General features: G+C 48.3%; 1 protein-coding gene across 2 annotated transcripts; it reads right to left on the bottom strand.

Annotated features, from left to right (window-relative positions):
- Positions 1-688: 688 nt before the first annotated feature.
- On the bottom strand, positions 689-18,124 carry Nectin4 (nectin cell adhesion molecule 4). 2 transcript variants are annotated; one of them, XM_034520843.2, is made up of 9 exons: positions 17,746-18,123; positions 8,372-8,731; positions 6,291-6,581; positions 5,204-5,324; positions 4,130-4,278; positions 3,730-3,883; positions 3,228-3,303; positions 2,738-2,812; positions 689-2,405 (listed from the first exon to the last, which is right to left on the bottom strand). In XM_034520843.2, exons 1-9 carry the CDS (start codon positions 17,819-17,821, stop codon positions 2,181-2,183), a joined length of 1,527 nt encoding a protein of 508 aa, XP_034376734.1. In that variant the 5' UTR covers positions 17,822-18,123; the 3' UTR covers positions 689-2,180. The 2 variants fall into 2 exon arrangements, with proteins under 2 accessions (XP_034376734.1, XP_034376735.1); XM_034520844.2 differs by lacking the exon at positions 2,738-2,812 and having other exon boundaries at positions 17,746-18,124.
- Between the last annotated feature and the right edge of the window lie 9,274 nt (positions 18,125-27,398).

Genomic DNA, 27,398 nt, shown 5'->3' with positions numbered 1-27,398 from the left:
CCTCAAACCCGCTTCCTGTTAGAGCATCTTTGCAACCACAGGCCTCGGGTGGGGGAGGTAGCTGACATTCACATCCTCATCATTGCTGGGACTTCATCCATTGGTCACAGAAGAAGGTGATGTCAGAACCCCGGGGTGGAGTAAGGGTGCCTGGGGTGTGAGCAGGTGGTTGGCATTTCTAGAGACCCAAATTCTTGGGTGGGACAGAGACCTGAGGCTTTGCCTGTGAGCACAGCAGGAAAGGACCATGCAGAACGTACACCCAGGGTGGGGGATGTCTTTGATGACCCTGTCATCTTGGTCAGGCCACATGATTTCACTGAGCCTCCGTTGCCGTACATTTGAAAATGAGGACACAGACCAGGTGACTTTTGAGTTTCAGTTTCTTTGTCTGTAGAAGAGTACACAGCCATCCACCCCACACAGCTGCGGGAAGTTTCCAGTACCATCAAATTAGAAACACTTCACAAACTAAGGCACTGGCTTCCCCAAAAGGGGTTATGTCCACACAGCCCTACCTGAAGGCTCTCAGAAATGGTTAAAATGTCTTTTGAAAGCCACTTGCTCCTTTCTTAGCTGTGCCTGGGTCCTTTCCCTGCCTGGGAGCAAAGGAGGGAATCACATAGAGACTCAGTACGTAGCACTCGTGACTTACCCAGTTCAAGGGGCAAGACAGGAATCAGACAAAAAGGTTTTATCTGTTTATTTAAAAACAGAATATCGTTTTATGTACAAATATACATATATTTACATGAAATATACATACTAAGACCCTAGATCCTTGGGGTCCATAAGTCCTGGGATGCTTGGGAATGAAATGAGAGCTTCTCCTTTAGACCAGCAGATTTCAGGCCACACAAGATTTGGATACTAAATCTCGGTATTCTGGCTGCGTAAATTTGGATAGGCTAAAGAAAAACAAACATCTAACCCAGGCCCCACACATACAAAGTGCCAGAGAGCCCCAAGTTAATGACTCAGAACCCCCTGGGGAAGGACCTGTTCTCACCCTCACCCACAACACCCCTTCCTCCTCACCTGAGCTTCCACCTTCCCTGCCCTCAACACAACTGAACCAGGAGCCCCTGACACCAAGCCCCAACTCTGTGGAAGGCACAAACCACTGTAGACACAGCTAGGACAAGATCTGAGGGGCCATGGAAGCCAAGTACCCCATCTGTAGCCTCCTATCCAATGTTTGTACCTCACACCCCAGTTTCCAGACGTCAGCAGCTGTCAGCTCCCTCCCCAGAACCTCTGTGGGTGAATGCATCCTAGGAAGAGAACTTTCCAGAACCACAGGCATTAATCCCTGCTGTGGTGTCTGCTAAACAGTTTTGTTGAATGCCTATGTGGACTGGCCTTGCTTAAACAAGCCCAGTAAAACCGATGCACATAAATCAATGAAGTTTTTCTTTGTTGTTTGTTTCTTACATTTCTTTCTCTCTTATTAAGGGAGTCTGAGCAGAACTCAGGAAGTTCCCTTGGAGTTTAATTTACAGAAGGTACGTACCACATGTAGCAGGCACACAGGCCACCAGAGGGCAGAGGGCTTCTGTAACAGTTCTGGCCTCTGGCAGACCCCTGGATGTCTGCTTCACACTTGCTCCCAAGGGGTGGGAACACAGCTCCCCCACTTTGGAGGTCAGATTCTAGCTCCAGCTATGCCCGCACACCTGGATCCTGCCAGAGTCTCCACCTCTCACTTCTAACCTCTGCATCGCTAATACTGCTCTGGGGTCTGAGGACAATCCCTGCCTCTGCAGGCAGAGGTCACACATAAGGCACACTATTCACAAACTACACCCTAGTGGTGCTCAGCCCACAGCCATAAATCCTGTGGCACACACATCATTCACTTGGACTCAACATGACAGCAGATACATAGCATGGACAGTCACCCCTTCATGCACATACAATCCATGAGTACACACACACACACACACACACACACACACACACACACACACGGAGTGACCTACACAAAATGGTGGGAGGCACTCAACCAGTGAAGCCCTCCTGATGAACAACAGAAGGATTGGAGGTAAAAGTGGAGCAGTCAGTAGGTTGGGAAGTACCTTCCTAAAGAAATGCAGGCATTTAAGGGGTTTTCCCCTAAGAGCTGAAGTTCCCCCATGGAAGCAGAAGAAGCCAGGCCTCGGGAGGGAGGCAGGCCTGGGTCAGACCAGGTGCCCTCGCCCATTGATGTAGATACCATTGCCTGTAGGTTTGGCCCTCAGGGTCCCATTTTCCTGAACAAAGTGGTTCATGGCCTGTTTGATGCCTTCATCCTGACCGTCCTCCTCCTCTGTCCGCCCAGAGCCTGGAGACAGCAGTTCAGTCTGTGTTTCAATCTCTCTCACTGTGGTTAACGTGGAGTAGCTGCGGCCTTCTGGCTCTTCACTCTGGAGACCAAGGGCAAAAGATAAGTCAGGAATCAAGATCAAACAGGCAGCGTCGGGGCTGGGTTGTGATAGGGTCAGAGGTCAGGTAAAGCACGGGTGATGGTTGTCCCAGAGGCATAGGGGTTTGGAAATCTGGGGACTGGGGAGGGCAATAACAAGTGTTATACATAATGATGGGGACACAGAGAACAAAGGCAGAGCAGAAATGGGGGTTGGGGTGGGTTCATGAGCCCAGGATGCAATGGGGGAGGGGGGGTTGTCACACCACATCTGGGGCCAGGAGAGGGGCCTGAGGAGAATGTTGGGACACTGGTGGGGCCGGGGGGCCTCACCATCACAGAGCAGCTACTGTTGTCCTTGAGACTATCAGGGTGGCCCTCCGCTCTCAGCCCTACACTCTCCTCCGGCTGCAGGAGCCCAGACATAGGGGAGGGGTTAGAAGAGAGCTCAGTCTCCTCTCCTCAGCCTCATCACCTCCCTCATCCTCTAGCAGTCTCCTCCCTGATCACATTTCCCCCACCCATAGGTCCATGTCTGACACAAGCATCCTTCACCCCTCACTCTCAAAACCCACCCTGGCATCAGCACCGGTGGTGGATTCCTAGAGCAGCCCCCAAACCAGGACTAAGAGGGCCTTGCAAGGGGAGTGCTAGCAGCCCCAGAGCATCAACCCACTCCCATCTCCCATCCCCAGCTAATATCCCAGCCTCAGCTCAGCTTCAGCTATGAGAAGGCAGCCATCCTGGTACAGAGGAGCCCAGACTCAACCAAACCTGTGTGCCCATGCCTCCCCCCCCACACACACCCAACCTTCGCACACACCTGGCTCCTCGGGTCTGAGTGGTGAGAGTGCAGCCTCCGGATGGAGTTCTCCCTGGTCAAAGTCAGCTCCTCCTCACTGGGAAAGACAACACCTCGTCAGGAATGGACAGCAGTGACTGAGTCTCCCATGGTGAATCTAGCCTGGCTGAGCCTGTGTGAGACTGCTGAAGGATATGATTGCCAAACTCCGCCCTCGGAGGTGAGCGTATGTGGCTACAGATGACAGTGTGGCTGGATAGCATGGGTGTGCTCCCCAGTGCTAAGGTGTGCGTGGTAGGTAATACCTGGGGAGTGTGCATTTGTGCTTCTCTCAGGCATGAGTCTCCTCATCCGGCTGTGCTTCACAGCCCAGACACCAGCACTTCCCCCAAAGACTCCGCCCACCTCTGATGTACAAGCTGTCCAGCTGTCACTAGGCCACACAGTCTCCTTTCTCCTCTGTGCTGGCTCACTCTCTTTGTTCTCAGCTCAGTGCTACCCACTCAGAGGAGCCAGGACTCACTATTTCTGGGTCATCTGCTGGGCTTTACGTCGATGATATCGGGACATGAGAACCACCACCACCACCAGGAGGCAGAACAGGAGAGCAGCAATCACACCCACTACGACCACCGAGGCAGACACCAGGTCCACCTGCTTTCCTGGATCCTCAGGGTCTGTTGGAGACAGGCCAGTGTCTGAGATGCATGCCCCAATCCTTCCGTAATCCACCCCAGACCCCGCTGCTACCCATGTATCGTCCTCACAGAACACATCCACAGCTATCCACTCAGCTTAATCCTCTCCAAAATCCATCATCTCCAAAGACATCCTTTCCCATCTCTCTCTGTCTTGCTTCCCATTGCCCGCCCCCAGCTCTGGACTCAGAATCCTTGTCTTTGTTCTCCAACCACTGTGCTTACCAAGAACTTCCACAGTGACCTGAGAGTCCCTCGAAGAAAATTCATTGCTGACGTGGCAGATGTACACTCCACTGTGCTCAGTAGTCAGTGGGGGAAAGCCCAGAGTGTCCCCTTTCACTTGCACCCCACTAGGCAGAGGTCCATCCAGCCTGAAGGACAGGGAAGCTGAAGGGTGCTGGCTGGGGCAGGCTAAGGCTGCCGCCACCCAACGTGCCCAGGCAGCTCTTCATCCCTCTCCCCCATGACATCACCCAAAGCCTCAGGCTGTTCCCACGGTGCCCCTCCCTACCCTAGACAGGTCTAGGCAGAGGCCCTTTCTCCCTGCCGCCCAGCCTGACCTGGGCACCCGCACACATACTTGGGGAAGATCCACACGCACGACATCCCACATGCTCTCACAGGTATCCTGTCATCCAGTACCAGGTAACAGGCATACATGCTAAGTCCACACAACAGGACCCTCCACTCCTAGCTGGGCTCAGAGGTACTGGGAACCTGTGACTGCAGGCTCCAACACCTATGATACTGCATGGTGGAGTAAACAAACCTAGTCCCAGACACAAGGCCATAGGTATCATTCATGTGTCCACATGTAAGAACATGCCTATACATACATAGGCTCATACCCGTGAATATCTTATCCCTTTCTGAAAAAAAAAAGCCAAGGATTCTTGAAGGAGCTGGTGGAAGTGGGTCTGTGTTTCTGAGGTGCTGGCAACATTACGGTTATAAGGGGTGGGGGTGTAACAGCAGTTGTAGTCAGCTTTCTTTGTGTCACATGTACTTTTAGTCCTCACAAATACATAAAAGATTAATATTTAATATAGTTATATTTCATCATTTAAAGTTAGGGCAGAAAGCCAAGAAGATACCTTCATATTCCCAATGGGTCATAACCACATACTTCCTGGAACAAACCAGTAACATCTGCTGATTATGCATATTTTTATATTGGTCTGAATCTATGTCCTGACTTATCTAGGGTTCGGACTCTGTGGTTCTTGCTCATACCGAGTTCATCCTGGCTCTGAAAAGGCAAGAATGCTAGGTCCTCCTCCAGGCACAGGCCCTTACCTTGTCCAGTTGTATTTGGGAGGGGGCTGTCCTTCACTCAAGCATTTGAGTGTGGCTCCTTCTCGGCCAACATGCCACAAGTTTTGGTCCTCAAGGCCCCTCACAGAGGCCTCCGCAAGGACTGGAGTGGGAGATGGGAAGAGGAAGAACAGGAAGACTCCTTACTCCATGATTCTTTTAAACCCATCTTCTTCCCCTGCTGGGACAGACTCCCTCTACCCTCGTTCACAGCTCCTGGCAACACTGATTCCTATCCTAGCCTGTGCCCTGAGCCCATAAGACCCCTGGGGATGGAGTTTCACACTCTGGACCTCCTGTGGTCCAGTGCTAGCACAGTGCTGCTCACAAAGCAGGGACTCAGCAGCTGCCTAACAACCCACCAGCCTGTTCATTTTCTCAGCAAGCATTTGCTGATTTCCTACTTTGTGTCAAATGATAGTGTAATTTGGGTGTGAAGTCTATCGCTGGGAACACACTATCGTTTACTGAAACCTTGTAGGATTTAAGATCTGCGAGATGCTTTCCATTTACAGATGCTAATTCTCATCAGAATCCCATAAAGTTGGTATAATTACACTCATTTGCTGGTGAAGGAAATGAAATCTAACCAGATTAAATAAGTGCTGGTATCCCAAGTCGCCTCCAAACCCTAAACTGTATATTTTGCAAACACATTCAATTGCATATTTATATTTTATACTCCCGTCTACACTGTAGAAACAAGGCAGTCTCTCCTATAAAGTTCACAGAAATGTCGGGTAGTGGTGGCGCACACCTTCCATCCCAGCACTCAGGAGGCAGAGGCAGGTAGATTTCTGAGTTTTAGGTCAGCCTGGTCTACAGAGTGAGTTCCAAGACAGCCAGGGATACAAGGAGAGACCCTCCTTCAAAAACAAAACAAACAAGGCTCTCACAAAGATCACAGTGATTTTCCCAGGACATCTATCTTGATCTCCAAGTCTTCTACCTCTGGATTAGACTTAGACTCCAGACTCAGGCTGACCTTCCCGCCATGGTGCAGGATCAGAGTATTCTAGGATTATTTTCAAAAAATAAGGATATCTTCCCCGCACGTCTCAATACTCACAGGCCACTTGGAGGTTGTGGGTGATTCTTTGGTCTTGGAGCAGGCCGGGGTGAGATACCACACAGGTCAGTGACTGCCCATTCATGCTTCGGCTGGGAACCAGGTGAAACTCTGAAGTGACAGCCGCTGAGCGGGAGTGTGTGAAAGAGCGGCTGGACTGTGTGCCTTTGACCTCTGTGTCCCAGGTCACACTGGGAGCTGGGCTGCCCTCAGCAGTGCAAGAGGCTGCCAACGTCAGCCCCTGGCCCTCTTCTAGTGGTGGACCGGGATTCAGTGAAGGCAGGGGAGGCACTGTGGAGAGGGGGAGGAGGGGAGTGTGAAAGATCTGCATTGTCATCACTGTCAACCATTCTATCAGTTTTACTCAGCTGCAAACTTCAGTCCCCCCCCCCACCTTTTTTTAAAAAGAAGATTTATTTATTTATTTATTTTAGGCTTATGAGTACACTGTTGCTGTCTTCAGACACACCAGAAGAGGGCATCAGACCCCATTACAGATGGTTGTGAGCCACCGTGTGGTTGCTGGGGATTGAACTCAGGACCTCTGGGAGAGCAGACAGTGCTCTAAACCACTGAGCCATCTCTCCAGCCCCTAGTCCTCTTTTTCTCATCTCACAAATAAATGTGTCAGATAGTGGTATAATTTCAAGTGGCTTTACATCTTTCTTCACTACTAGATTTTTTTTTCAATGTGTGTAGGTAATTTTTTTTTCTTTTCTTTTCCAAGACAGAGTTTCTCTGTGTATGTAGTCCTGGCTGTTCTGGAATCCCTCTGTAAACTAGGCTGGCCTCAAACATAGGGCATTTTCTAAAAAAAATAAAAATAATTTTAAAACTAATTAGATACTATCTATGTAATAATAACAATAATAACCACTACTAACTATGTGCCAACTATTATGTTATAACTTTACATACATTATCTCATTTAATTTTGCTAACAAACTAGTGAGGTGGGTATTATCATGCCTGTTCTTCAGGTGAGGAAACCAAAGCTCAGGGAGGTTCAGTGGTTTGTTGCTTGTCATCACTTCTTATGTGACAAAGCCTAGGGTCACAAATTTTGTTTTAAAGTATGTGTATGCCTCAAATTCTCCATCCTCCTGACTCAGCTTCTGGAACAGTGTAAGTATAGATATGTACCACTATGCCTGTGCCCAGCCTCCTCCTCCTCTTCCTTCTCCTCCTCTTCCTCCTTCTTCTTTTTCTCTTTCTTTTAAAATCAAACTTTGTTTTGTTTTATTTTTCCCTCTAAAATTTATGTTGCTAACTTCCACTTAAAGCAAAACCACTTTTATTTCTAGCTTCAAAATAGTCCAAGCATAAAATTGAAAAGACAACTTGATCACAGATTGAGGTTGACCAGCACAAGCACCCATGGTTCAAGTTAGTGGTTTGAAAAGTGATTTTGGTCTTACAGCACAATCACTGAAGGCCCAATCAAGAACTGTATCCCCTTCCCCAGTCACATATAACATCATAGCTAGGACTCATATCCACATCTGGGACTCTTGCTTTCATAGGTTTTAAAATGGCCTATGTTTGAGACCACCCTGGTTTACAGAGGGATTCCAGAACAGCCAGGGCTACATACACAAAGCTGTCTTGAAAAAGAAGAGAAAAAAAAAAAAAACAAAAAAAAACCCTACACACAGTTAAAACTACCCTGTCTCGAAGAAAGAGAGAGAGAGAGAGAGAGAGAGAGAGAGAGAGAGAGAGAGAGAGAGACTTAAGTGGAGTCTGGCAGAGGTCCTCAGCTCTTTGAAAAGCTGTGCAGAAGACAAAATAAGCCAATGCTATATGCCGCTCCAGATGGACAAAGGTACACAGAGGGAAATGTGGGCCATTGGAAGGACAAACTTCCTAATATGTGAATTTCTCTCCAGCTTTGGTGGCTTTTGGAGAGAATTTCTGGATTGGGTGGGAGGGGCTGGGTAATCCTCCCTCCCTCCTCACTCCTATAGAACCTTATCTTTTATATCTGCTTGTACTGCCTCTGTCTCAGCCATCTCTGCAGTCCCGTTTGTCTCCGTCTTCCACCCACTCAGCAATACGGATGATGCCCAGCTGGCCCCACTCACCCAGAACACGAAGCCGCATCCGTGCCTGAAAGCTGCCGGCTGGGAAGGTGCTGACTCTGCATTCGTACTCGCCCTCATCTGCTTGCACAGCATTGCGCAGGAGGACGGAGCCGTCTAGAGGGTCTCGTGGGGGCGGTGGTTGCTCCACGCGGTCCTCATAAGCAGGGCTCACATGAAGCCCGTATTTGGAGTGCAGTAGGGCCAGCTCCCGGGTGCCCTCGTTTGGGTCCACTCGAGCCCATGCCACCTGCCCCACCTGCTCATCCGGATCCCCTCTGTAGAAGCAGGGCAGTTTTGCGTCCTGGCCCAGCACCACTGTCACTATGTCCAAGGTCTCCAGCTCACCGGCGGAGTATCGGCCTGCAGGGGGCAGACAGAAGCAGTCAGGCTGAGGGGGACAATCACATCCAGAATGATATGTACAGCAAAGGCAGCCAGAACTCCTGGAGCCGTTTGTGCTTGCAAAGCGCATTCAGTTCATTACCTCATTAGAACCACACTGCATTCCCAAGAGGTAGGCGTTATTATCGCCATTTAACAGAGGAGGAAACTGAGGTCCAGAGAGGGGAAGTGACTTGCCTAAGGCCACACAAATGATTTAGGGAAGACTCACTCTTTTGCAGCCTAGGATGCTATTTGAGCAAACAGAGTGAGAAACTATGTTGGACCAGGAACGGAAGGAGCTCACAGGCTTCAAGGAAATGGAATCTGTGTACAGAACCTAGAAACCAAGGTCAAATTTCACAGGAGGTCCAACCTACCAAAGGGCTACAAGTGAATGCTTTCGGAAGGTACAGCAAAGAGTTGTGGAAAAGGTTCAGAACACTTGGTGCCTGGAATGAAGCATGTTGGGAGGGTAAGGTCCATCCTTGGGAACATTTTTCACATGACTTGAAGATGAGAGACCTGGATTCCCAGAGAGAAGGAGGTATTCCATGTGGGAGGAGTGGCATGAACTGAAGTCTGGGGCCAGGAACCAGCAAGTCACAAAGACAGAAAGAGCCCCCAGGTCAGGGGCCTGGAGAGGTGAGGTCAGGGCAGGCACAGCAAGTGTGTCATTATGTTGACACATAAAGTGAGCCAGAATCAGCGGACCAGGGAGGAAGGACTGGTGTGTTGAACTGTGAGCAGCTGTGTGGAGCATTTGAAGATTTCGAAAGTAGATGTATTCATATATAACCTTATTGGCAAATAAAGATCCATTTCCTGCCCTCATGGAACCTGAAGTTTGTTTAGGAGGAAAAAAAATACAAATGACAGACAGATTAGATAGACAGACAGACAGAAATATGTATGAAATCAACCAGTGATTATTTCTTTCTCCTCTTCCTCTTTAAGACCAAGCCTAACTATGTAGCCTGCTGGACTGGCTTCAAACATACTATTCTCCTGCCTCAGCCTGCAGAATACTTGGATTATAGAATATACCACCCACCACACATGACTTGCAATGGTGGCGTCTGACTTTGTGTTTGGTGGTTAGTGTGTTGAGGGATGTGGGAGTCATGAGGGAAGGCTTCATTCATGCGTTCATCCAGGAGACCTTTTTTAATATAATTAATTATTTATATGAGTACACTGTCGCTATCTTCAGCCACACAAGAAGGCATTGGATCTCATTAAAGAGAGATGGTTGTGAGCCACCATGTGGGTGCTGGGAATTGAACTCAGGACCTTTGGAAGAGCAGTCAGTGCTCTTAACCACTGAGCCATCTCTCCAGCCTGGCCCAGGAGACCTAAAAAGGCACTGAAGATACAGCATCAAGGTAAGCAAACACTAGGAGGTAGAGAGGCTGGCTGCTGGTTCAGGAAGCAAAGAGAAGAGGACCCAACCTAAGGTAGGGTGTGTGTGTTGAGCAGCTGTGGAAAATATAGCTGGGGTAGGGTGGGTCCAAATAGCCTAAGACCGCCCATGCCAGGAAAAGGAATTCAGATTTGGTTAAGAGGAAATGGAGAGTCACCAGAGCTTTCCAAGCCAACAAGTGCTATGAAGCAGATGACAAAGTGCAGTCTGACCAGAAAACAGGTCATGAAAGGAGACTGAGGCAGACCTATAAAGGGGGACATTTGGTCACTGACTGGAAAGAGCCGAGGAACAGGGAAGGCCGAAAGATAACTGGATGTTCGGGCTGAGTAACCGATGGAGGAGCTTGGCCTGGGAATGCCTATGGTTATGAAAAAACAAACAAAACCCAGGGCCGGGGTTGGGCCAGTGCTCTGAGACAGCAAGAGATCCTTCCCTTTATTCTTCTAATTGTTTATAGTCCCCACCTCTAGCAGGCACCCCACACCTTGTTGTCTGTCACCCTTACTCACCATGTACCCCTGCCTGGAATGCTCTCCTCCCTGAGTCTGGTCGCTCCTACTCATCGCTGTCTGGAGAACTCCTACTCATGCCTTAGGACTCTGCTTGGGCATCATCTCCTGAGGCCTCCCTCCCTTCCCCCACCTCAGGCAGCTTCAGGTGCTCTACCCCTGTGCTTTCCCAGTGCTCTGTTTCAACCCCAGTCATAGCACTTTAACCTGTACTTTAGACTCTATTTTCTTCTTCTCCTTCCCCAAGACATTGTGCTCAAAAGAGTCAAACAGGGTCATCTATCACATATTAAACACATGGTTTTTTATTTCATGCTCAGTCAGTGGTATGTGGCCTCCCTCCTGTGACATAAGAGGAACTTGATGAATGTCTAGTGACTGGATGGATGGATGGATGGATGGATGGATGGATGGAGCCATACATGGTAGCCCATACCTGTAATCCTAATACTTGGAGAGGGTCAAGCAAGAAGATCCAGTTCAAGGTCACCCTGGGCAACAGGGAGACAATGTCTCAATCCCCACCCCTCAAAAACAAAACGGATATACAAATGAATGAGCAAACTCACGAAAGAGATAAGAAGCAAAAAGAAAGTAGCATCAAGAGGACTGCCCAGTCCCTTAGTTGGACTAGGCAGGGAAAGTGTTGTCATGGCAACTCTGGGGTGGAGGCAAGAGAGCCTGGCTATCTGAGTTCACTACCAAAGAAAACATCTCAGGACTAGATGAAGGAAGAGGGGACAGAGACAGACACGCATCAAAGACTGGAGCATGGAGTAGGGCAGAGGGTTTCTGTGAGACAAATGAATGAGTCTTGTGGCTCTGATAGAAGGGAGGAGGATGCTGTTGGGAGTTGGGAGGGCCCCAGATTGGACGGGACAGACCTGTGGGGCCAGATACCTGGGCCCTGACCTGCCTAAACTGACACTGGCCCCACCCAGCCCAGCCTGGGAGTCCAGCTAACCACCTGCACCTCCCAGTACCTCCTCCTAGCACTGAAGGGAGTAAGTGTCAGACTGGGGGTGGGGATGGGATTGAGGCTGTAGAGATCACTGCTGCAAAACACTCATGTGGATTTAAGTCACAATAATGTGGGTGCAGGGCACAGGGACTCCAAGCCCTGTGCCACTAGAAGGCTCAAATTCTTCCAAAGACTGTTTCTGTAACACTGTCAGATCCAATATTTCCATCCTTAAATATTTATTTATTTATTTATTTATTTATTTATATGTGTACAGATGCTTCCCCTGCATATATGTATACCATGTGCCTGGTGCCCCTCCCTGTAGGTCAGAGAGCACCAGATGTCCTGGAACTGGAGTTACAGACAGCTATTAACTGCCATGTGGATTGGGGGAAACTGTACCCAGGTCCTCTGCAAGAACAAATGCTCTTAACTGCTGATCCATCTCTCCAGCCTGTGTATTTCTATTCTTATCCCAGCTCTGGCCCCACTCTCACCACAAACCACCCATATTCTGCCCCCTTATACCTCTTTAGGCCACAGCAAGAATTAGGTACCCATCACATGCCTGAATCTTCATCCTGAATGTCCTTAACCTGTGAATCCAAGATCCTCATCCCTAAGGTACAAGCCCCAGTTTTGCAGACCAAGAAACCCAGTGCAACAGGAAAGTTCCTTTGCAATTGCTCCTAAAAAACTCACACTGTCCTAAAGCCGCTGATAAGCGGAAGAAGCATCTCAGTCTGAGGCGCGCTCATCTTCTGAATCAAAAGATACAAATTAAGACAACTTGAGCCCAAGTATCCTTGTCCTGGGCTAAATGGACCAGAAGTCCAACTTCCAAGCCAGAGTAGGCCAGAACTGCCTCCTCCTTTCCCCCACCCAGTGCTTGCCTGGCGTCAGCATGATGATGTCACCAGACTGAAGGAGACACACTGCCTGCCTGGTGAGGTCACCTTATGGGCATGTAGTAGCCAGGCCAGGCCAAGCCCACAGACCCTTCTGTTGCATGTTGCTTGCTGAGGCTGGTGGCCTCTGGCTTCTTGGGCATTCCTCCTCCTCCTGACTCTCCCCACCCTTCCTCTCAAGGAGCACCAGGATGCTGGTCAGGAGCCTTAGTGACTCAGGAGCTACCACACAGCAGCAGGCCTAGCCACAGCCATCACTACCTTGCGCAAGGGAGAGAACAGGCCCAACTGGCCAGACAGGATCCCTGCCCTCAGCCTCCCCCACCCCTGGCCAGGTCCCCTGAGGCCTCTTTGGGGCCCTGCCCTTTGTGTACCCCGCCCACTCCCAGACAGGTCCTCCATTCCTGGCTTAGGCTAGCTGGCTACACCCTACCCTTTTCCTTGGCTCCAACTTTCCTATCTGTGTAGGGCTTGGCCTCTGAACTCAAAAGGGGAAACTGAGGCTGGCCCTTGCAGCTATTCAGTCAGCCATAGCAACATTTTGGGAAGAAGATCTTTTCTTTTGAGGGACTTCTACCCATCAGAATCTTCTGCTGGTTCATAAAAGGATAAGGATACATACATATACACACATACACATATATACACACATATACATATATACACATATACATATATATGTATAACACACAGATGGGGTCTTTGGGGTCTTTGAGGTTCATCTGTGTGTCAAAGGGAATAACTGTCTTTTGTGTCTGAATGTAGTATCTTTGGCTGAGGGTTAGGCCAGTTTTTCTAGTTCATTTGCATATGAAGCTATTTTCTTGCAAGAACTTGGGGATGTTTCACATATATATATGTTTACATCTCTCTTCAGGGAAATATACATCCTACCTTTCCTATACCCAGAGGAAAGAGCTACATGTTAGCATATAGACATATACGCATACACCATTACATGTACAGTTCGCCCTCTGAATGCATGGCACACATTCCTGTCCTGCACAACTCTGTGCACATAGTAAATATTTTGGTGTCGTTTATCTTGGCTTCTGCATGTGTAGCTCAGCCGAATTTGGTCAGCGTGTGGCTCTGGGCTTCTGCCCATTCTAATGTTGCCCCTGGCATCCCTCCCCATGTCACCCCAAGACTTCAGGACAGATTCATCTCAGGCCCAAGGTGGCCAGAGATGAGGTCACTGTCCCTCCAGGTGATGGGAAATTGCCACCAAGCTTCCCTGACAACAAAACAAAGGTTCCCTCTCTTGCTCTTTGGGTTTCTACAAAAGGACTCTCAACTTTTTTACTCCCTATGCCACACCCCAAGCCCCCCCACCCAGTACTTCTGGCCCCCCAAGCAGAGTTTCTTCTCTGGGAATCTCTGTCAGGGCTTTGCTGCTTGCCACCACCACCAGAAAAACCAGCTCTAAGCCTGGGGTAAGAGCTGCCTGGAGCTGCCTGGTGCAGGTTTGGTGGGAAGCAGGGGGGGGGGGGATTGTCTGCCTGAGGCTAGGGGGAGGGGTCCAAGTTGTCTAGGGTCTCTTTCTTTTTTGTTAACTCTTGCCTCCCTTCACTAGCCTCACCAGAGAAGATTGACGTAGGTGTGTTAGAATGAGGTAAGAAAAGACATGAGAGAGAAACATCTAGACCCCTCAATCACCCAAGATGCCATAAACAAAGAGAAGCCACTTTGTCCCTTCCCCTGCCCGTAACCTCAGCCTTAGAATTGAGGAACTCTGAAAACCAAAAACTTTCCCTTCGCCTTTACCCACCTCCCTCCCATACCCCCCACTTTTCCTAAGCCCCCAAGCTTAGCAAGAGCTTCCCAAGCGAGGCAAAGTGCCCACCCACAGATTAATGTGTGTGTGGGGGGGCACATAAGTAACCAAGGGGAAAAAAAAGAACGATGAGAGAGGCAGTCAGCTCTGCCTTAGACACAGCCCTCAGCCCAGATAAGTCCCCTAAACCCCTCGGAGCCAGAGTCTGAGCCCTGCTGAGTCACCACTGTGGGTGGGAGTCCCAGAATTCAAGTTCTCTCAAACTCCCGAGACCTAGCCTCCCCTCCGAATTCAGACCACCCCCTCCTCCACTGTGGCCAGCTCTGTCTCAAGCCACACCACAACCTCAATCTTAGCCTTCAGAACAGTTTTAGAGACCTGGGGGGAGGGGCGCAGGAACAAGGCAGCAGGTACCATGCTTGTTTCTGTTCTAGTCCAAGAGTAGAGTATGGTACCCCAAGTATCCTCCAGAAAACAGGAGCGTGGCTCACTTAGAACTTAAATGCTTAGATTCTAGAGCCTAGACTACCAGATCTAGACCCCAGAGTTTCTCTACTCTCTGTGCTCCTGACTCAGTTTCTCATTTTTCATTCCCAGACCTTCTTTGCATCAGTGATGCAAGTTTTGGAGGCTGGATTATACAGGCACTCTCTTCTTGCAGGGCTTCTCCACTCAGTGGTTAACATCCATTCACTTTCCTTGAGGACCCCTGTATCCTGAGCCCATGCTCTAGAAGATGGAGCTGTGTACCCTAAACTCCTCACTGGCATCTCTGTAGCTGGGGTCTTTCTCCCCAGTCCCATCACTACAAAAACATCAGGATACTGCCAGGGTCACTGGGGCCAAAGGTTTCCCTGGGATTCTCCTCATTCTCCTCACTTGGGCGGGGAAGCAAACCTCCCTTTCTGGCTTCTCTGGGTTTGGGTAGATCCTACAGGAAAGGGCCTGCCCACCTCTATCATCAGGAGTAGAAAAGCAGGGATGGGGCCCCTCCCTTTCTAGGAAATAAATCTCCACAGAAAGTTGATCCTAACCCTCAGAAGACAGAATTCAAAATTCATAGAAGAGCTCACTCCCAGGTCATACAGGACCAAAAGAGCTAGGGGCTAGGCTCTTATTGGGAAGAAGTTTGCAGATTCAGACCCCTCAGCCCCAGGGCAAGAGATGGAGGAGGGAGGAGGAATGGGACCTCACCCGGAAACTCATCCCATTAAGGAGAAACAAAGAGCTGTGGTGTTGGAGGCACCTCCCAAGCCTGGGCTCCCTGACAGGGGTGGGGCAGGGCCCTAGGGCTCAGAGCTCTAATGGCCCTGGAGTTGGGGGTAAGCGTCACTTTGCAATAGAGCCCAGGAAGGGTGAGTCCTTAGGAAGGGTCCGCTCAGCCATTGGAAGACTGATCAATTCTTCAAACACCACAAAGGCTCCACTTCAAGCCAGGAGCTGGACAGTCACAGAAGTCTAGCATTTCAGAGTCAAAAGGTCTGCAGAGACCATCCGGTCCTTCTTGTTCTCCCGAAGAAGAGTCTCTTAGCTGTTTAAAAACACCTAACAAATTAATAGAACAAATGGGATCAGAACTCAAAGCTGCTCCTGATTTCCAAATTTGAGAGGTGTTCAGAGACATAAAATTAGTCTAGGCTCCTAGGGCTATTAAAGACATGCCCACACAGAGGGGAGCCAGGATGGAGATGATGGGACTCTCCAACTTTCCAGGATTCCTGGGAATGGCCTTCATCTCTGTGCAGGTCATTTCAGCAGGAGCACAGTGATGTGTGATTAGTCACTAGCTTCCTGGGCAATCCGGGAGCCAGCCCTTCTCTTCCAAATAGCTTCTCTCAGATCTGGGTGAAGTCTGGGGTAATTTTCTAGCCAGGAGTTCTTTTCTTTCCCTCTCTGCTGAGCTTCTTCTATTAGAAAGAAAGCATGGAAGGGGAAGGGGAAGGCTTGGATAGTATCCCATTGTTCCAGTGCCAGCATCTAGTATCCTGGCTGGCCCCAGGACACTCTTGACTGTGCTGGGGTGTTTACACTGAGTAATCTTGCAGATCTCACCTGCCTATCTGTTTCTCTTGGTTTTCCCATCTGTAAGATGAAGGAGTTGAAGTGCTGATCTCTTTGATCCCACCCAAGTCCTGGAGACAGCAGGACTCCATTCTTCAAGTGTGGGTAGATTCTACAGCAAAGTGACTGTTAGGCTCTCCTTGGCCCAGCAGGAGGCCCCACCCTCTGGCCTTAAACAAGTGAAAAGAGCTATCTGGAAAATGGGAATTCAGAGCAGGGGTTAGGGGTAAGAGCAGGTGGCAAAGGTGGAGAGCGTATAATCCTGAGATTAGAGAGTGGACCTTCTGTTAAAAGAACAGAATGCCAGTCCAGGCATCTATGCCTTGTTTTCTTGAGCTGCTGGACAATTGACATTCCCTCGCTGCTGCTTCTTCTTGGGCTGAGGACCCTACTGTCCTCTGCAGACAGAGCCCTGTCTTTCTAAGGAGAAAGAGTTCTCCGCTACTCAGGCCCCAGAAACAGCCGATGGCATCCTATACTATGCTCCCCTGGGTACACACACACTCTCTCTGAAAAGAATACATTCCTACAATTTATATATTTTCTCTGTATATTAGACAGGCAGAAAGTATGATTTCAGGCATCCAACAGAGGAAACGGTGAGATAACGAAGTGATAAAAGCGGAGATATTCCATTTAGAAGGCCTTTTACCTTCTAACATCCCAGAACCATATAAGAAACCCATATCATTCTGCACCTGTTAGTGTGTGTGCCAGGGAAGGAGTAAGAGAAGTCTCTCGGCTTTCTTGTAGTTGTTCAACAGGCACCCCAATCTTGGTGCTCAGACTACTGTCACAAGAGAAGGAGGACACAGAGATATCCACCCACTTCTAGACATCAGGTTGCCTGCACCTGGTGAGTGGTGGGTAGGCCACAAAGCCTCCAGGAAGCCCTAGGGTGAGCAGGGTCCTTTGCTTCAGCCCACCTGCTCCGGATAGATATACATATACATGTGCATGCATGCATATATGTGTGTGTGCATATGCATGTATGTATGTACATCTCCACAGAGGCCTTGGCAAGCAAGGCTTTGACAGAGATAGTTAGGGACTGCAGACATTAAGTGGCCTGGCTTTGGGGCTCAGACAGGACCTGTGAAGGGAAAGCTACACTGGTTCTTCCTGGGGCACTGCTGACTAGTGGAGTGGTACAAAGAGATGGTCCCCTTCACCCAGAGTCCAAGGGAAGGAAGTATTTGTGTATGTGGTATGTGTATGTGTGAGTTTGTGTGCATACATGTGAGTGTGTGTATGTGTGTGTGTGTATGTATGTATGTACGTGTTGTGTGTCTGTCTCTGCCAGCTACGGCTCAGAAGCAAGAGTCCTGACGGATCAGACAAGTCCTACCTGTAAATGATGCCAGGAACAACAGCAGCAGCTGAGCTTCAGGCCCCCACATCTCGGCTCCCAGGGACAGGGGCATTGGCTGAAAGGTAGACCTGCCCAGTGATTCTGGAGTTCCACGGAGTTCTCCCTGGGAGCCGGTTCTGGAGCTGTGTAAGGCTCTGACCCAGGAGGCAGGAAGTCAGGGAGTCCCAGGCACTGACGCACCTGTCTATCCCACTTGGGTCTCCACTAGGGGACCCAGGCCCCAGTTCTACCCACCCTGCCGTGGCTACCCCCAAGAAGCCGTGATCGGGAGCCCTGAGCTCCCCCAGAGCTGCTTCCCACGCCGTGGCCAACAACGAAGGCAGAAACCTGGGAACCTGCTAAGCAGGTCAGAACAGGTGCGTCTCCGGGGGCCGGGCCTGGCACAGAGAGGAGACTCCACAGCCACCGCCCCCACGGCCTGGGCTAGCTAATGGGCGCCAGGGAGGGAGGGAAGAAGGAAAGGATCTGGGTGAGAGCAGTGGGATTTCTCCTCAACAGGGGCTTTACCTGTGAGAGTATGGAACAGTTTGTGAGGGGAAGACTCTAGTTGGGGGCAGGGGGTGCAACAAGGAAGGCTGAGTGTCTTAAAGAGAAAGGCACAAGATGTGAAAAGGAAACCAACAACGTCTTATATGCCAGCCTGGTCAGCGGTTTCCTGGGGTCCTTGACAAGTTCCTCAAACTCCTGAAGGGCTCAGCTTTGGTGCCCCAGAATCAGAGAAGAACTGAGGATGTCCCTTGGCTTGCTGGTCCCTCATCCTTCAGAAGGCCCAAGTCGGAGACTGGACTTTCCAGAGGATGATCAAGCTTAGTCTGGTGGTTTTCTAGAAGCAGGAAGGCAGAGTTCAGAGACTCCTGATAAAGGACTTCACTCCATTCTTCTGGCCGACCCTCTGCATGGGAGAGATGGAGGGGTTGACCAAGGAATTCGCTCTGTGGATTCTTGGTTTCTTCTCAGAACCTTCTCTCCACAACTTGACACCTGCCCGGAGTTTTAAAAGGAAGAGGGCTGCAGAGCAGTGGTGGCGGATTTCTGAGCTCAAGGCCAGCCTGGTCTACAGCCTGAGTTCCAAGACAGTCCCGGCTATACAGAGAAACCCTGTCTCGAAAAACAAACAATAACAAACAAACAAGCAAACAAGCAAACAAAACAAAGGGAAGAGGGCCTTTTCTCTTTCTCTATGTCATGTCCCTCCATGGACATGTCTGAACTTTGCAAGGACGATATTAATTTCACTCCATCCCTGCACTCTAGTAACACTTAGACCCATCTGATCACATAGTTCCAGTTTGACTGAATAAAAGTAACAACAAAGCAACAGCTAGAGACTCAGAAGAAGGGGAGAATCTTTACCTCCTGGAAGAGATAGGCAAGATGTCTGGCACACTGGAATTTCAAAGACAGGTAAAAGCCAGGCATGCTGGTGCAGACCTGCAGTCCCAGCACTTGGGAGGTGAAGGCATGAAGATCAAGATTTCTCCCGTAGCTTTGGCTACATAAGAGTTTTAGGCTATCCTGAGCTATATGAGGCTCTCTACCTCAAACAACAAGAACAACTATATATATATATATATATATATATATATATATATATATATTTTTTTTTTTTTTTTTTTTTTTTTTTTTTTTTTTTTTTTTGAGACAGGATTTTTGTGTAGCCTTAGCTGTCCTGGAGCTTGCTCTGTAGACCAGGCTGGCCTCAAACTCCGAACTCAGAGATCCACCTGCCTCTGTCTCCCAAGCGCTGGGATTAATGACATGTGCCACCACTCCAGTTGTGAACAAAATAATTTTTAAAACACACACAAATAAGGAGAGACAGGCAGAGAAAGAAAAGATATGTTAGGTAGGTTTCATGTCTAGAAACAGAAAGGAAGAATGAATTATCAATAAGCTGCTTCCTCAGCTCTACCTGGTCAGGTTTTTGTTTGTTTGTTTTATAGGTGGAGGCTTTGAACCAGGGCTTTGTGCATGCAAGCTCCCTGCCACTGGTCCACTTCCTCAGCACCTTCACGCGCAAATCTCACTCATCCCTCAGAACTGACCCCAAATACCACATCTCCCACGAAGCCTTCCCAGCTCCTCCCCCTGGAGGTTACTCTTTCTCTCTTCTGTTCTTCCTCAGCTTCTGCCAGTCTCTTTATTACAGCTTATATACCCGTAATTTGTGCTCCTCTTATCTCCTTAACTAAATTGTAAGCTTTAATGCCAGGGCCATTGATTGAGGCCTGATGTACGGCAGAGATTCAGTAAATGTGTTAGGTAAATGTGGGGAAGGATGACACACGTCCTCTGCGAAGCCCTTCAAAGCTGAGCTTGCTTTGTAATTGTGTCCAGTCAACCATGCCAGGGCAGTTCACAACCCCCAGTGGGAACTGAGTGCATTTTTGACGAAGGCCTTCGTTTCTGAATAAACCAGTGTCAATTTGGAAGAAGGTGGTGGGTGGAGCCAGCCGAGATCTCAAATGACCATAAATTGCCATTACTAAACCTGGGTTGTAATCTGGACTCCAACACGGCCCTTAGAGCAGACCTGTCTCTGGACCCCACGCCTCAACACTGGCCATGATAGTGACATTTTTCCCTGGCGGCTACTCCCTGCAGGTCAGAGGCAGATTCAAGGGTCAGGCTGGGTGCCAGAACTCCTTAGTTTCTGTCCACCTCCACCTTGGCAAACCCCTTCCCCTCTTCAGGACTCAGGTCCCCACCTATGCCAGGGGAACAGCCCCACCCCGATGCTGCTTTGAGATCCAGTGTGGCAGGGGTGGGGTAGGACCAGGGGGGATGGGAGGGGGAGCATCATGTGTTATAATTATAATTATCACACCTTGGATCCTATCACCGGTTCTCAGAGGAGCTCTTTCCTTCCCACGGACTCATCCCTCTAGGTACAGGAGATCACCAGAGAAACTGAGGCATAAGGGTGGGGAAGCAGCTAGATCACAGACTGAATGTCCAGTCTGCTTTGACTTTTCCGTTTACAATATACTCTTCCTCCCAAAGCACTTCCAGCCAGAACATCTCTGAGCCTGTAGATGGTGGAACCCTACATTACTCACCCCAACTTTAGGCAGAGGGAACATGGAAAGGAAACAGAACTTCTCTGAGGTGGTTATTAAGGGAGCAAACACACCCACATCTCCATGGATATGGCCAGGCCCTAGTAAAAGACCTTAAAATGGGGGCTGCAGGCGCCACTGGCCAGCGAGAATCAGGCAATGCCTCTGAGGTAGGAATCTTTCTTTCCTCATCTAACAAATATTTATCTTCAAGTCCTCTTTCTTCCCTTAATCCTGTGATGTCTCACATGGACCACAGTCCTGAGGAATATGCTCTACACTCAGGCCTTTTCTGTCCTCTTCTGGGATGAATCTGGGAAGCCATACTTCAGGTCAGGGGCTATTTGACAATAATGGTTACGGGTGCCATTCAAGACTGATGTCTGCACTCAGAGCTCAGTCTCTTCTACAGTGACTCCCCATTCTCCTCGTGCCTCACTACCTACCCTCTTCCCGCCTACGTTCCAAGCTCTAAGAATGGGAACAATTCAAACCATGATGGATAATGGCATCCTTAGCACATGCATTTGTCTGTGTGGCATCAGTGTGCATGCCTGCGAGAGCACATTCATTCAACAGACACGGAATGAAAATCACTGTGTCAGACTCAAGGGAGGTGACAGACACGTAGGACACATGATCCCTGCCCTCAAGGGCCCCTCAATCAGGAGAAGACAGGCACATAGATATCTGCAACAAATCACATCCCATTTTCACGGATTTGCTTTGTGTGTCTGTGAGTGCCACTAACATACACCGGGCTGCCTCTGTCCATATCCATGTGGATGCTATCCGCATGTGTCCAAGCATTCACTTAAACTGATCTCAGTCCCTTCGGAAGGCTGCACACCTAAGCCAAACCGGTTGGAGAGGGCTGTGCTGAAATTTTTTGTTTGTGACAATGGGACCTGAGGTGAGTCAGGGAGGGACAAGACTGGGTGGAGTGGTGTGGGGGAAGAAGAGTGAGAGTGAGGGTCAGATTGAGAGATCAGGGGTGGGAGGGGGTGGGTCCAAGTGGGAAGGGATGGGGGTGGAGTACCAGAAGAACGGGCCTGAGGTAGGACTAAAGAGGAGAGCACCTTAGTGAGTGACATCCTGTTTGTCTGCAATGAGATTCCAGGTCAGGGAACAGACAGAAGCTTAAAGGGGACTCTGACATTGAGAGAGGGGAGGCTGAAAAATAAATCTGAGTGCAACTAGGCAGAAGCCTGGGTGTGGGTGAAAAGGTGGTGCTCTGTTTCTACGAAGCTTTGGTAAGCATTTCTTCATCTGTTCATCCTGCTTCTCGCAGTTTGCATGGAAAGCTGGGGCCTGCTGACTGACAAGGTAGAAGATTGCTGATAGCTGGGCTTGGTTACATCCCCAAGGACTGAGGCTACGGAAGGGAAGGTAGCTCTGTGTCTACTTCTACTGTTCCTCCATAGGATGCCTCACCATTTATGGAGACTCCCCCCATACACAACGTAGGGTCTCCAGAAGTCCTTCCTACACTGAAAAATCCCCTTGCTCCCTGCCTCCCCAGTTTAAACCTCACTGTGCCCACCACTGGGACACTGGTGTCTTATATTCCAAGAGACCTCATCTAAATGCTGCTGTGTGCTGAGCTGTTATCTGCCAATCATGCAGTCTCAATACCCAGCCCATGTCTTAATGACAATCCAGTTTCCTGGTTGCCTAAGAGCATCCCCTAGAGCTCAGGGGGCTGGGCCTGCTTGTTCCTCAAGGGTTCTGAAGCTGGAGCAAGCCACTCAGGAGAAGAGAGGGCCGAACATGAGGCATATTTTGGGTCCCGTTTCTCCACAGGCCCTGTTGAGTGGAGAGCCCCTCCTCTTTGCTCACTCAGCCTCTATAAACACACTTCCAAAACACTGGCAACTAGAACTTGGTTTAAGAGACAAAAGTATTATTTTACCCCCGTGTTTATGGATGGGTTTGACACTTTTAGAAGGCTGTTGGGATAGGTCCTAGCTGGCACTGGATGAGAACAGGAACTCTCTGGAAGCCAGTCTTCTGAATGGAGACAATGGCAGCAGAAAATGTACCCTGGTTCAGGGAACAAGAGCTAGGGTAAGGGGGGAACCTGAGAATTTGGTGGGAAAATGGATTCTAGTGAGGACACTGGCTGTGTTTCTTCTTGCCCTTATTATCAATCATAAAAAGAGCTGGCTTCCTCCCAGGGAGCCCACCTGTATATAAAGACAGCTGCCAGAAGTGAGACTATCCTTCCAGCCTTATCTTGAAGTCTTCCTGAATTTGTTTCTCTTTCAGTTATAGAATCAGCATAAAAGTAAAAGGGTTAGGCATCAAGATTGTCCACTGCCACTGACAACCAGCAAGGTCAGGGGCCTCAGTCTATGGGCTCTGAGGAAAGGGTAGAGAACAAGGACTGGTATCTAACTTACCCTGCCAATGTCTCCCTCCCTGAACCTAGGTTTACACACTCACTGAGGTCTTCTCTGGGGAAACACCTGGAGAAGTCTACAGGGCGCTTCCTTAAGTTACCAAGGCTTTATGACTGTGCCCAGGGGTTCCACACCGAGGTGTGGTTCTAAGGTACAGCTAAAAGGAAGGTGTCTAGTCATTCCTGGATAAGTCAGGTGGTGTCTCGATTCAGCAGAGAGGAAAGGGCAGAATCCTAAAAGGAAAACAAGTGAAAACAGAGACAGATGCAAACTATCAGAAAAACAGTTACACAAGGAAGAAAAAGAAAGTAAGCAGGTGTTACTATCCATGACAGGTGGCTGAGGCTTTTTTTTCCCCCCAGTGGAAAGGAAGCCTTCCGGAGTGCCTGTATTCTATATGGGAGACCCAAACTCAAGATCGATTCCTGTCTCAAAATACTTTTCTACCGGGCAGTTCTTTAGTCCCAGCATTCAGGAGGCAGAGGCAGGTGGATCTCTATGAGTTTGAGGCCAGCCTGGTCTACACGTCTTGTTTCACAACAGCCAGGGCCACATATAAACAACACTAATAATTTTTAAAGGGCTGGCACAGGCCAAGAATGGTGGCACATGCCTGTAATCTTAATAAAGGCAGGAAAATACTATAAGTTCAAGGCCACCTTGGTCTACACATGAGTTTCCAGCCAGCCAGCTACAATGCTAGAACCTCTGGCAGTGGGAAGAAGTTTCTAGCAATGGAGCCCAAGAAGTAGAGTGCTTGTCTAAGACCTAGAGTCTATTCCTAGTATTTTAAAAAATTTTTTCTAACTTAGTGAAAAGAGAGGGGTGTATGTATACACAACTGTGTGTGGAGAGGCTAAAGGACATCTTTCAAGACCAGTTCCCTCTCTCCTTCCCTTCATGAATGTCCAGGGGATTAAACTCAGCTGTCAGGTTTAGTGGCAGGCCTCTTTATCTGATGAGCCAACTTGACAGACTTTTCCCCCAAAAGAATTTTTAAAACCAGGCATGGTGGCACACACCTTTAATCCCAGCACTTGGGAGGCAGAGGCAGGTGGATCTCTGTGAGTCTGAGGCCAGGCTGGTCTACAAAGGGAGTTCCAGGAGAGCCAGGACTACACAGAGAAACTCTGCCTCAAGAAAACATAAACAATAGCCGGGCAGTGGTGGCGCACACCTTTAATCCCAGCACTTGGGAGGCAGAGGCAGGTTTCTCAAAAAAAACAAAAAACAAAACAAACAAAAAAAAAACAAAAAACAAAAAAAACCCAAAAAAACCCATAAACAAAAACAAACAAAAAAGCAAAAGATAGACAAATAATCCCTAAAGAACATAAGTAGCACTTACTCATGGTGAGGATTGTGGTGGGTGGGTGGGTATAGTACATACAACAACCCTCATGCGCAGGTCAAAGGACAATTTGCAGAAGTAAATTCTCTCCTTTTATCATGTTGGTCTGGTCTTTGGGTGAAGGCCAGAAGCCTGATGATCTCAGGCCTTTTAACTCTAACTGTACTGGATGCTAGAAGCTGACAGCACCGGGAAACAACACTCTCTTACTTATTCTGTGGCTGAAAACCATTGGCTTCTTTTCTCTTTAACTCTCTGCACTTCGTTTTTAATTTTAACTCTCTGTGCTTCATTAAACTGCATAATTCTGTGCTTTTTTTATTAAAAAAATATTTTCTTATTTTATGTATATAAGTACACTGTAGCCGTCTTCTGACACACCAGAAGAGGGCATCGGATCCCATTACAGACGGTTGTGAGCCACCGTGTGGCTGCTGAGAATTGAACTCTGGACTCTGTGCTTTATTTAACACTGGAAACTTAACCCTCTTACTGTTCTGTGCTTTAATAAGTGCTGAAAACTTGACCCTTTATTACCTCTTTATTACCATCTGTGCTTCAATAAGCACTAAAATTTAATTGTTTTGTTTTCAGTTCTGCAACTTTATTTGACACTTAGGTGAGTTCTCATCTGCATTGACCATCTGCAGACTTTTGAATGTGGTAACAGGCACGGGAGTTACCAGTGTGTAGAGCTTGTTGTTTTCTGGACAAACGTACTTAGATACAATACAGAACATTCCTTATTCCCTTGGCCCAGACGGCTTTATTGAGCCTGGTGTCAATGCACACATCTGAAGTCCCATCTCCTTCATGGCAAACTTCCGGATTTCTTTGAGTGCCGAGGAGCGCGCTTCTTGAAGCCCACTCCATGGGACTCTCGGATCACCACCTCATTGGTGTCCAAACAACCCTTCTTCTTCTTCTTGCCACCTTCTTTGTAGGAGCCATTCTACCAGCCTAAGTTTGAAAAGCTAAAATTTAATTCTTTATTGACTCTTTATTATTGTTCTGTGCTTAAATAAGCACGAAAAGCTTAAGTCTTTATTCTTCCCCCCACTTCCCCCCCGAGACAGGGTTTCTCTGTGTAGCCCCTGTCTGTCCTGGAACTCTGGAACTCTGGAACTCACTCTGTAGACCAGGCTGGCCTCGAACTCAGAAATCTGCCTGCCTCTGCCTCCCAAGTGCCAGGATTAAAGGCATGTGCCACCGCTGACCTGCAAGTCTTTATTATTATATTAAACAAGCGCTAAGGAAACTTAACTCTTTATCTCATTATTTGTGCTTAAATAAGCACAAATGTCTGATGGTTAATGCATGCTGTCTAGCTGCAGGGAATTAAGTGAAAACATTTATGCTTGAGCCTCTTTCTCTGTGGAGTCAGCCAGGAGCCCCACTGGCTAGGTGAGAGGCTTGGAGCTTATTGACTCCCTTTGAACCAGAGAGAAAAGGAAGGAAGGAAGTCACTCACACAGACAGCACACACATTGGGTGAGGTGGAAAACAGCTACACCACTTTCCCTTATTGCTTTCAGCTTTCTTACAGGTTAAAATGTTCTCCATGTAAGAAAGAATTACCTCTTAGATAAAAATGTTAAAGGGGGAGTTACAGAAGAGTATTAATAACAAGTTCAAAGCAGCGTTTCACAAGCTCATTATAAGTTCAAAGCAAGAGTTTTTACATGGCCTTACCTTATCGTGGTGTACACCTGCGGCTTCATCCTTGAACCTGAATGTTTTTCCTTGAACACAAATTTGTCCTAAGCCTCTATTTCTCTTTTTAATGTAATTGTGAAAGCTCATTATATTTCTTAGTATGCAGCCTTCACTTACTAGTATGAGTGAGCACATTCTATTCTTGATTCTAACTTTATTATAAAGCCATCTCTTAAAGCTTTCTTCCTAAAATTATTTAAACCAAATCAGGAATTCTATAAAAAATCATTAATTCATCTAAAGAGCATTAATTCATAAAAGTTCATTTTCATGTTGATCTGAAGGAAATTTGCCTAGTAGGGTGGGCTGATGCCCAGAGATTGTTAGATTATATAATATCGATAGGAAAGGCATATCAATAGCAAGAAGTAATCCTGGGATGAAGTCTCTTGGTGCCTTGCCTGTCACAGCTCACCCATCACATTCCATGCAAAACCAAAACCAAACCAAACCAAACCAAAAGCAAGAAAACAAAAAATGGTGGGGCATCTCCAAGAAAGTCATCTGCTAACCTTTAGTCTATTCTAGATGGCTCCTGATAGGTCTGCCTGGGGTCCTTACCAATGCCCTGTGTCAGAAAAGAATGTGACGGTAAGGCTGGGAGAAGATAAGAAAGAACATTGTGAAGATTTAAGTCAAGGCATAGTTTTGAGGCTAGGACAAAGACATCTCAGATTGGGGTGCAAAGACCACTTTGGATGCCGTTCTCAGGCATAAAGTACATATAAGACAAATGCAGATTGGCTGGCTTGTGCCCACTCCCTCCTGCCAGCCAGTCCCTTTTTAAGTCTTTTTTCCTGCTTCCTCCAAGATATAAACCTGGTTTAGAATAACTGGGAGAAGTAGGAGTCCTAGGCATTTTCTCTCTTGGGTCTCTAGTTATTATTAGGTGGAAATGAAGGAGGTACAGAACTGGACCAGATGCAGCTCAGAGTATAATGAGGCTCCGGCTACATATCCAGGTATCTTACTGCAAAGGATGCAGTATTACAGTCTAACCAGGAGAAAAAGAAACAAAGCTGAGAGAAACTGGAGAGGACCCTTGCATGGGTAGTTACTATTCATCATAAGACCTGCAGCTCAGCCAAAGACAGGCAAAAG

This window comes from Arvicanthis niloticus, chromosome 16 (genome assembly GCF_011762505.2).
Source record: "Arvicanthis niloticus isolate mArvNil1 chromosome 16, mArvNil1.pat.X, whole genome shotgun sequence".
NCBI lineage: Eukaryota > Metazoa > Chordata > Mammalia > Rodentia > Muridae > Arvicanthis > Arvicanthis niloticus.
This window is presented reverse-complemented; position numbering and strand designations above follow the sequence as displayed.

Excerpts from the sequence above, each read along its gene's own strand:
- Nectin4 (XM_034520843.2), bottom strand. The coding sequence starts at position 17,821 with ATGCCCCTGTCCCTGGGAGCCGAGATGTGGGGGCCTGAAGCTCAGCTG. Across the intron at positions 5,325-6,290 it reads CCACAACCTCCAAGTGGCCT|TCCTTGCGGAGGCCTCTGTG; the intron begins GTGAGTATTGAG and ends CTCCCACTCCAG. Across the intron at positions 2,406-2,737 it reads ACAGTAGCTGCTCTGTGATG|AGTGAAGAGCCAGAAGGCCG; the intron begins GTGAGGCCCCCC and ends CTTGGTCTCCAG.